Below are 10,997 nucleotides of genomic sequence, written 5' to 3'. Positions count from 1 at the left end.
TTTCCCAAATGGCGGGGGGGGGGGGGAGTTTCAAGTACCACTTTGCCACATTTCATTTGATGTCAAATTGGTTGTTTAGTTTTTGCCTGCAGGAGACTCCACCTCCTTTCAAGTCCCCTTAAACCCTGTAGAGAATTTATCCCAGTACGGCTCCTGCCTCGCACTTAATAGTTACACAGGCAAAGAAAACCACATGTCCTCAGTCCCACTGCAGGGGATTCAGATACCTGGTGCCTTGGAAGACTGCTGCCCTGAAAAAGAAGGATTTCCACTTGGATTGAAGTGTTTTCTGGCTTGATACTTCCAGTTATATTTTCTTGGCCCTAAAAATAATCTAAAGGAAGACATTACCTGTCACTGACCTGGAAAAAAAACCTTCCTTCCTCCCCCCTTTTTTCTTTCTTCCTTTTTTCTTTCTTTTTAGAGAAAAAAGAAACTCAAGGGGGAGAGGAATTCTTTAGTTTTTGCTCTTCAAGCATAGGTTAAAATGCCAGGCAAGGAGGAGGCCCTCCATCTCCTCCTGGAACTGTATTGCATCACTTGGAAAACAGGACGAGAGGACATGAGACATCTCATCCCGACGTCTTTTTAACGGCACTTAGTCATATGCATGGGGTTCATAACACCAGCATCTACTGCAAGAAAATAAGCAGATGCCAGAAGATTTTATTTTACACTTAGATGAAGAAAAAAGCATGAGCACATTTTCCATTTTAAATGCTAGCAACATTTCACAGGCTGACTCCCTCAAGGACAGCAGCAACTGGACAGCAGTAACCCAGTTTACCCAGCCGGGATGGCAAATTGCTTTGTGGGCTATCACCTATTCCTTCATCGTTATCACATCCATCGTTGGCAACGTCACCATCATCTGGATTATTCTTGCGCACAAGAGAATGAGGAGTGCTACCAATTACTTTATCGTTAATTTGGCTTTTTCGGACTTGCTGATGTCTGCTTTCAATACCATCTTCAATTTTATTTATGCCAGTCACAACGTCTGGTATTTTGGCGAGGAATTCTGCAGGTTTCAGAACTGGTTCCCCATCACCGCAATGTTTGTGAGCATTTACTCCATGACAGCCGTGGCTGCAGAGAGGTAAGAGGGCGAATGGAGATGATAAGGTCCGAAAAATTCACTGTAAGTTATAAAAAATTATTGCAATACTTTGTGCAATCCCCCCCTACTGTGTCAGGTGCCTTATCAGCAAAGTGGGAGGAGTGCCAGGCAAATAGACTATGGGGTTAGATGCTAGTTGTGGCACGAAAGGAAGGCTTTTCTGTCTTATTCCTGGTCTGAGTCACACCTGAATGTGTAATGAGTGGAAGTGGCTGGTATTTTATTGTTCTCCTGTTACTGATCATAAATTGTTTCCCAGTCATCCTGCAAACTTGTTTTTTTTAAACCACGAGAAGGACCTCTCATTTGGACAGAGCTGGAGCGATACGAATATCCTGCAGGATGCTGAAAGTAGCAGCAGCCACAATCCCTCTTGCAAGTCCAGCAAACCACCAGAAATAATGGGAATTGGATCAGAAATGGCAGAGTCTGCTCCAATTGTTCACAAGAATGACTTATTCCAAGAGGGAGGAAAGTAATTACAGTGATTTTGTTTGACTTCTGTAGTAATTTGGTATTTTCATAATACTCTTACATCTGCCAAGTCTCTTTTACTTGAGCTTAAATTTGTGGAGTCTGAATGTGTTTACAGCTCATTGTTAACTAGCATGACGCTGTTTTTCTTCTTACTAGAAAGCGGCCAAAAGTCCATGGGAATTTCCTCTCTTAACGGCAATGGCATGTAAAAGAAGTAGAGGAGGTTAAGCTCCCTTCTAGGCTCTCTGCCCTCCTTCCCTCCATCCTTCCTGTCTGTTGACTTTGCAGTTTCCTTCAGATTTCCTCTATTCCTTATCAAGCATGCGTATCCACGAAGGGCCCTTCCAGCTCCCTCGGGAGCGGAGCCAGCATCCCTCTGGAGCCATCCAAAGAGCATTGCTCCCTGAGTCATCGGGGTCGCTTTCGTAACTCCCTCCCCTGCTTGCAGCTCCGTTCACCCCGGCACACCCAGCCTCAGGAAGCAATCGATAGACAAACCAGACAAACAAACTCGCAGGAGAAAGAAGGCTTTGCCCCGTGTGCGTGTAATGCCCACTGAAACCCACACCGGAGCTGGGGATATGGCTTGGATTGACACGCAGCTGCCACAGTACGGGGCAGCGGCCCCTGCGGTCACTGGAAGGATCGCTAACAAGCGCAGAGATGAGTGATGTGTTTATCAGCCTGCAGTTGTCCAGATGAAAGCAAATCCCTATTTAGAAGCAATGGCAGCTCACTTTTAAACTCGAATACTCTTTTGCTGTTCCTGGCTTTAAATCAAGGGTTGTTGGTAACTGCTATTTTATACATGTGTTCTGCCAAAGAATATTGTTTAAAAAAAAAAAATCCATTCAGCCTGTCAATCAAGGGTTGTTGGTAACTGCTATTTTATACATGTGTTCTGCCAAAGAATATTGTTTAAAAAAAAAAAATCCATTTCAGCCTGTCCTCATGTCTCCCTACTCTCGTTCCTTGGGGACTTTTGGTGAAAGTACCTATACAGCCAAAATCTCTTTAGTCACATGGCACAGATCAGAAAGAAAACTTGGCATCTTGCTGCAAACCATATTTAGCTATTCTTTGCTTAGCCTTAAAATAGATCCTGACACTGTCTCCTGGAAACTTGCGGCTTCCATTTATTGTTATGAGAACTTGCGTCCACGGGCTCCGTTGTTTAACTTCGATAAAACAATGTCTTTTTAAGTAGTTTATTGTAAGGAAGGAGGCTAAGAAGTTACAGCTCCATAAGTCATCTTTGTCTGCTGTGGAAAAGGCCCTGGCAGTATCGCTCCCCATTGGGTTTAGGACCACTCTGCTTCCCCATTTCAAGCTGCTCTGTGTACTGGAGCAGCTTTTTCCACTGCACACTTTCCACAGCACTCCAGGCAGAAATGTAGTATATCAGATCAAGTTTCACACTCCAGTTAGCAAAGCCTCCTAGGCCCTCTTCGGAAAGTGTGCAAGTGTCCAAAATTCAGCTTGTTTTGTCTGCGTGGGATGAGGACCAGAGGAAGGGTGCTGGGAGCGTGGTCCCAGCATCCTGGGATGTCGCAGGGAGCACAAGCAGCAGTGGGGCAAAGGCAACCCTGCCACACAGCAAGAGCAGCCAGGAGATCTCAGCAGATTCAGTACATCTCCCAACTTGCAGGAGCTTGCCTAAAAGTGCAGCTCGCCTCGGGGGTGCACCCCTGGCTGAGTGGGAAAGCCTCCACCCAGCAGCCCTGTAATACCTTCGGTATCTGCAACACGGGCTGCTGCATCAGGCTGCTTCGGCAGTGCAGTGGGTGGCATCATTTATACCCAGGACTTGCCGTTCACCAAGAGCCACAGATCGTGGATTTAGGCACTTCTGTGGGCAAATATTCTGGAGAATATTTGCCACTTGATTCCTCCCTGACCAGATTTGAGCATTGTATAATACTGCCTACAACAAGCTAAAGAAAAGCAAGACGACATGAAAATTTCATGGCTAAATAAGGCTCTGCTGCCATGCAGCTCTAGCTTACTTACGGTGCTGTCTGTCCATGCAGCCACCCTCTGTCCTGCAGCAGCAGCCGGGCAGAGCTCCCTCCCAACAGCCTGGCCAAGAGACAGCGCAGAGTTTGTCAGGTTTTCGCTATGAAAACCAGGAGGCAATTGGCATTTTCCACTCTATTTTGCCTTTGTAACAACCATGACAAAGAGTACAGAAAGCATGACAAGAAATGCATAATTGATTATGTACTCATTACGATACCATGCATTTTTACACAGGGAACTTAAAACCAGAGAGCGCCCCGGGCTTGCAAGTAATCTAATAGTCAGATGTGCCATGAGGGCTCTGAGCAGGTGCAGGATGAAAGGGTCAGTTTTCCCCTTCCACCGCAAGCACAAGTGCTCGAGCATTTTACAGGCAGAGGTGGATGGCACATGAGTTTTCCACGGCTAAAAATCAGTGGGGAAAAATTCAGGGTAAAGACCCCAATCTGCTGTTGTGATAATACAGGGTGTCAGAGGAGATTGACATAATTAGGGGGAAACAGAGTTTGAGGGGTTTTTTTGCTAGAGGAAGGAGAAAAGGGCACGGTATTAAACAGTGCATAACTCCAAACTAACACAAACAGTTCACAGCATGAAATTTCAGACCAAACACATAAAGCATTTGAAAAATTAATTTAAAAAATTAATTTTAAAAAAAGATTAAAAAAAGCAAAATTCAAAGTATGGGGAATACTTGCGACGACCATATGCAGAAGGCATTCTTCCTCACACTAGAACCTGGAACCTATCAAAATGTCTCTATGAATAAAGTCCAGTATACCGTCCTGGTGAGTTTTTACACTTGCTATATTTGTCGTATAGTTTACCAATGCAACTGTAAAAGCATTACCTATTTTTCTTGCAGGTACATGGCAATAATTCATCCCTTCAAGCCCAGGCTCTCCGCTGGAAGCACCAGAGTCATCATAGGGATAATCTGGCTGGTGGCATTTGGGCTTGCCTTCCCGCAGTGCTTCTACGCTGAGATCATGATGGACAACGGAACAACAAAATGCATCGTCGTCTGGCCCGATGACGTCGGATCCAAGCACCAGCTCACGTAAGAGAAACAAGAAAACTCCCAATTCGTGCAAAAGCTAACTTGGAAATCCATTTCATCTCCAAACTGTTGGCTACAGGCAGTACTGGGAGAGAGGGCAAGGGGAAACCACCCAGCAGGGGAATATGGGTCTGGGGCAGCCCATCTAAGCTCAGTTTAAGCCAGCTGTGGAAAAAGCTACCAGGTGATCATGGCTCAGGGTAAAGAAGGGTGATGCATCATCCTCCCCTGCTTTGAAAAGTGGTTATAAGATCTAGAAACCCTAGATACAGGGCTCAGTGGATTTAAGAGAAACCAGCGCAAGAAGTCTCTAAACAAGCAATAAATCCTGGTTCCAAAGATTTTGGATTTTCTCCCTCCATCAGGCAGGAAGAAACTGGGTATCTTTAATGCCGAGAAGCCACAGAATTAGTTAAAAATTATGCTGCTCTTTGCCGGGGGGGGGGAAGAGCAGTATGTTTCAAACATCCTAAGGTTTTATAGGCCGACTTACCTGGGCACACGTCTGCGCTCCCAAAAGCTCCTAACCCTCATAGCAATTTCCTCCTGCTTTAAAGCAAGATTGTTCAGACAGATGAAACAAGCCATACCCCGCATTTAGGGGATCTGCTGTGATTAATCATTATTTAAAGCACATGATACACAGAGCAGTTTGAGAAATTTATCAAGCAAAACATATTTATACAAAGTAGTAATGGAAGAACTGCAGAAAAGGAACAAATTGATTAACAAAATGGAAACAATTTTTCAAACCAAAACCAAGTGCTAAACTCCCCGCATCCATTCTTCGCTGTGAACACTTTTGCCCAGCTACGTGCACCAGGGACATTCTTCCCTTCTCGGTCTTCATCTCTGGCAGACAGCTGGATGCCTCCTGCAGTTAGTTATTACCAAACCAACCGGTTTTCACGCTAATATGTGCCAAGTTCCAGGAGCTTCATGTAAGTTTGACTGAGCTGCAGCATATTCAGCCACTGGCGGCCAGTTGTCCCCAGTCTCCAGAGTCACAGAAGAGCAAGAGTAAAATCGGGCTCACATCATGTTGGGTGATGTTCCTCCCAGGGCTCCTTGGCTGGTACCCCACGGCACATGCTGGGGAACACAGTATGCCAGCCTCCTGTCAACTGAGAAGGAGGGATAGTAGATAATCACTTATATATAAGTCACTGATGACTATTTCATTCAAATGAAAAGCTTGAGGTTTATTTCTCCCACATCCACTGTTTGGGAAGGATTGAAACAAGAGTTTCCCAGCATGCCAATGAAGTCTCTGCAGGCTGGAAAGGTTGGTCCTGAAAGTAGCAAATAACGGGGGCAGGTTTTTTCTGGGATCCTCAGCTGAAGAGCAGCAGCTCCCAAACACAATAAATCACTTCATTCGCCAGCTCACTCTCCCTGAACAGCCTCAGATTTGCAGGTTTCAGTAGCTCTCCTAGAAAGGAAGTTGGAAGCAGTGCTCCCCAGAAATCATCTTGAGTGATGGATCTATCGGGACAAACGCCTGCAATACAGACCAGGGAGAAAAAGCCACGTGCAGCCATTCATGTGCTAGTCCAAATACCGAGGAAAAGAAATACTAAGAAACCCAAAGAAAAAACAAAGAAATGGAGGACCAGGTTCCTCTGCTGACTGTGGGTCCTCCAAATCCTTCTTAGTCGACTAAAACCAGCTTTCAAGATTTCTAGACTTCAGAACAAAGGAAAATCCTTTTCTGCAGGAAACATGTTCATAATTATGATAGAAACAAGTCCAAAAGAACCCCAAACAATGCAGTATTGTGACTGCCAGCGCCTGAGAAATCTTGGATATGAAGGGACTAAAGTTGTAGAAGTTTAACCAAAATAAAGAACCGTAACCACAGAGGATTTTTTTCTGGTGATAGGTTAACTTTGCAGCAAAGTAGCAAAAGTACAAGACTAAAAGTTTCTTTTTGCCACGTGCTCAAGCTTAGGCTCCCATCCCCTCCTCCTCCAAGCATGGGAACTCTAAAAGGGCTTTGCATTTCCGCTGCACTCCACACACTGTATTAGACCTTCAAAAGAGGTACCGCTCTGAGGAGACTTGGGAAGGGTGGAAAACAGGCAGTGATAAACTTGCCACATTTCACAAATATAGTATTTTTCTACACGCAGCCACCATTCCAATATTTGCAACCACCCCAAGGAGCAAACACCACTGAGCGCCCCAACACCAATTTCAACAGCATTCTGCAAAGCAGTTGACCCCGCTCACTAATGCGGCGAGTAACTCCAGAGCGTTGTCATACTGAGAAGACCATTTGCACCCAGCCTTTTGTGGTCATTGCCAGCAGCGTGTGCCAGAGCCCTCCTGCCTAATCCTAGTTTTTACACTGTTTATGTTAATTTGACAGCTGCTCTTACTGAGCGAGCAGGTCGCTCCCTCCCCATAAATGGTGGTTGCTTAAAATAATCAAACCCCAGCATGAGGGAACCAGCAGAAGCTTGCAGGGAAACATGGAAAGCTAGGAAGGGCCAAGCTAAAATACAGCCGAAGGAGATGCCAGCTCTTTCAGCCAGAGCAGTAACCGAGTAGCCTGTTGGTGATATATAATTGTGTGTGCACTGACAAATAAAAACAGCCAGTGACACAAATACAGCAATGACTGCCACTCACTTTCTGCATGCTCTAAGCAGGCAATATTCCTTCCTCGCGACCTGCAGTCTTCCCTGCCAAGTTTGTGCACCCTGTTAGCAGCCAGCTACAATTTGAACTCCCTGATCCAGGTTTTTTTTCATTGTTGCTGAATTAAGCTGTTGACACTATTGCGTTCATCAAGTTACTCTGCAGTTTTTGAAATATTCCTTTCCCATATCTGTGATTTAAAGGTTCATATTTTTACAGCCACAAGTCTTACGACATCTCTCTTCCCTGACTGCAGTGGGATAGCCAAGTTCAGGGCAGGTGGCCATGGACTGTTACCCTCTGATAAAAGATAAATGATATTACTCCATCTTGAAAGAACAGCGAATCTAGTCCAAGGACTAATCATCACAACACAAGAGAGATGAGCTTTTGCTGTTTACAGAAGTCCCTGTAATGATGTTTGTAGGCAAAATTTCTGCTTCTTTATGCTTTGGGGTTGAAGTTAATGGGAGCCAGACATACATGTCCAAAAGACAATTTCTGAAAGAGCCCTTCAGGAGACATACTGACTATGAAAACATGCTTGTTTTTCTTTTTCAGGTATCACATTGCAGTGATCGTGTTGATTTATTTACTGCCTTTAATGGTGATGTTTGTTGCATACAGCATTATAGGAATTACTCTGTGGAGCAGTGCGGTTCCAGGCAACCACCTTAACAGAGTCCGCTACGAACACCAAGTTAATGCCAAAAAAAAGGTCAGAAGTGAAACTTAAAAATAATTACCCTCAGCGCACCAGCCCTGCTGGCTCCAATGCCAAAACAGAGCTTGCATTTGATACAAAATCTTGTGGGATTGGGCATGAAAGGTTGACAAAATATTTTGGGCCGGGAGTAAAGGGCATCACTCAGCAAGTAAGAAAAAAATTGTGTTCTACATGCACCAGCCAGCCTCCAAGGAAGAAAGGCTCACATCGGTAGGCAGTGGGCCAGTTCCCAGCAGTCCTTAGAGAGTAAAGCCCGGTGTCCAGTGAATCTGCATGTCACGAGATAAATCAGGCCCAGGAATAACACCCTGGTTTTGTTTTTCTAGTTTGTGAAGGCCATGGTGGTAGTTGTGATCATTTTTGCTGTCTGCTGGCTGCCCTATCACATATACTTCATCCTGGGGAGCTTCAAGGAAGACATCTACCAGCAGAAGTACATTCAGCAGGTTTATCTTGCAATCTTTCTCCTTGCCATGAGTTCGACGATGTACAACCCCATCATATACTGCTGTCTTAACCAAAGGTGAGTAGCGTGCATGCGTGTGCACAGAGAAAACTAAAATCTCAGTCTGAAAAAGCATAAATCTCTGGAGGTGAGAACAACTGTGATTTTCAACTGCAGTCCATGTTCCGGCTAGACAAGTTAATTTATACTCTCCTAATAACGTGAGATTAGCCACACTGTGCGAGTGAGATTTTAACTCAACCCTTAAGATTTTCTGCCTCCGAATAAACCGCAGGCAGCAGGTGTATGATCAGCACAGCCACATCTGCACCAGTTTCCACACACAGACTACCTTATTTCCAAGGAAGGAGGGAGGACTCTAATCCCTGCAATGCATGTGCTGACCTAATGCCGGGCTGGCTTAACCACCGCTCCTGTGCCACCACCCCCCAGTGCATCCCTGAGCCCCCCCCACAGGCACAGGGCTCATCCCCATGGGGAGTAGGAGCAGCCCTCGGGCGACCTGCCAAGGCTCCCGTCCGGGCACACCCGCCACGAGTGAGCAGCTGGGAGAGCACAACTTCGTCGTGCCAAGAGATGTCTCTCTTGCTCTGCGCTGAGAACAGGCTTGCTCTCGGGACGCTGCTGCGGCAGGTCGCTGGGCTTGGGGAGCTGCTCTGGCTGCCCTGTGGTTCTCCATGCCAATTCCTGCCTGCACGTCCCGCTACCAGACCTCTCCCTAACCCACATCTCTCTCCACTCCGGCTGTACGCGCAGTGAGCTTTAAGGGTAAGAAATAGTTATCGGCACACCTCCTCCAGCACCTCCAGTGCAGTTTCACTGGGACCCCACCAGCGAACTACCTAACTCCAGAGTGATGCTAGGAGGCTCACTCCTTCAGAGCTTTCCAACAGCATCCTGCCCGTAAGCTCACAAAAGAAGGCAGTTTTGCAGCCCATTCAGCCAATCTGCATTTAAAGTAAAACACCCAAACACATCCTCCTCCTCTCTCAGAAAGCAGACAGCTTCCTCATTTAACTATTCATGGTTTTTAAAAAAGTTTCCAGGGGCTAAACACATGTATTTTCCTCAGATGCTCTGCTTCTCACGAATGCTTTTATCAGCATGGTCAGCACCATCTACTAAGCACATCAAACATCCTGCTGTTTGACTGATCTTACATATTTACTTAAAATATAAGGAAATCTGATCATAAATTCCTATTGCTCTTCACTCCATGGTTTTATACATTTAGCTCTTCACCTTGCTCCTTTGATTTAAATAGAAACTTTTTATTTCCATGGTCATTCAGAGGTAGAACCAAGTCATGCATTTGTTCTTTTTCTGTGCAGTCAAAAAGATCATTTCACCATTTAATTTCTTTTCTTACATTTACAGGTTTCGTTCTGGCTTCAAATTAGCCTTTCGGTGGTGTCCATGCATAAAAGCAACTGAGAAAGACAAACTTAAACTTACATCCCCATCCCTTTCCAAGACAACCCACAGGAAGTCAAGAACAACAAGTTTAAACACAGAAACCCAACTGAATGAGAAAGAGAAGACAACATTTACCCTCACCCAGCTAACACTTTGATTTTCTCCTCCTGGTTCTGGCTCTATCCTAATACACCTTTTCAAGGCAGCAGATTTGTAGAAGCCTGAGACAGGTCTTTTTTTCTGGAGCAACTGTTTCCTATGGGACTTTTTCAGATGCCATCAGCATTGAAAGCAGTCTGCTGGTAAAACTTCTATCCGTGTAGGTCCAAATATCACCCAGCTATGGATGCAAGTTCAGCCCTCCTTTACACCAACAGCTGCAATACAGAACAGCGAGATTTTGCCCATGAGGTCAAAAAAGCAGTGAAGCAGACCTGAGGCAGTGCCAATCAGTAGAACATCAATTATTCTCTTCCAGATAGCAATCTCATGCTTTCTGTTCCACCAAGACACTTAAATCTGGATAAGAGGTGATGGAGCAGAAAGGCTGGGGCATATCTGGCCCAGTTTGGACGGACCCTCAGGGCTGCGTGGGCAGCTAAGTCCCATGTCTCAGCAGCCCCAAGGCAGACAAGACTGTGGAGCAAAGCTTGTTTACGACAAAGCCAAATACTAACACATCCAGACTGAAAAGCCTGCCCTGAGAATTTTCCGAATTCTGGGATTTTCATGCCTGCAATTTCACCAGCACCATCTCTCATCAGTTAAAAGCGAGAAACAGTTCCTTAAGATGTCGTCATTGCATGGGTTTCTATAACCTTGTACCAAAATACGATGTCATTTTCCTATTAAACTGTGCCCAAGTGATTCCTCCAACTTCACATAGTTAATTGTGGTGCCTAATTTGGAGAGCGACACTCTCTGAAGAGCCAGTAGCCAGGTGTGGGATGCTCACTGGCTTGGTCAGGGCTCATAGATCCAATCTGAATCCACCTCCTTTACCTCCTCTTAGTCCTAACCGCAGTCTGACCCATTGCTGTCTTTTCCCAGACAGTCCCTTCATTTTCCC

The 10,997-nt window shown here is 45.4% G+C and overlaps 2 protein-coding genes across 2 annotated transcripts in view; one reads left to right on the top strand and one right to left on the bottom strand.

Moving 5' to 3' along the window:
• Positions 1-3,870, bottom strand: part of TSPAN15 (tetraspanin 15) — a 29,770-nt gene extending 25,900 nt beyond the window's left edge. The window contains exons 1-2 of the mRNA XM_019474937.1: positions 3,834-3,870; positions 3,608-3,676 (exon numbers count right to left, since the gene is read on the bottom strand). Coding sequence (XP_019330482.1) covers positions 3,608-3,676; positions 3,834-3,836 — 72 coding nt within the window. The 5' untranslated portion in view covers positions 3,837-3,870. The remainder of the gene's footprint in view (positions 1-3,607; positions 3,677-3,833) is intronic.
• On the top strand, positions 672-10,574 carry TACR2 (tachykinin receptor 2). Its single transcript, XM_009290545.2, has 5 exons — positions 672-1,099; positions 4,482-4,676; positions 7,881-8,037; positions 8,373-8,569; positions 9,890-10,574. The coding sequence occupies exons 1-5, from the start codon at positions 696-698 to the stop codon at positions 10,083-10,085; spliced, it is 1,149 nt and encodes a 382-aa protein (XP_009288820.1). The 5' UTR covers positions 672-695; the 3' UTR covers positions 10,086-10,574.
• The last annotated feature ends 423 nt before the right edge of the window (positions 10,575-10,997 follow it).

The sequence above is a fragment of the Aptenodytes forsteri genome, unplaced genomic scaffold, assembly GCF_000699145.1.
Source record: "Aptenodytes forsteri isolate BGI_AS27 unplaced genomic scaffold, ASM69914v1 Scaffold349, whole genome shotgun sequence".
NCBI classification, from domain to species: domain Eukaryota; kingdom Metazoa; phylum Chordata; class Aves; order Sphenisciformes; family Spheniscidae; genus Aptenodytes; species Aptenodytes forsteri.
This window is presented reverse-complemented; position numbering and strand designations above follow the sequence as displayed.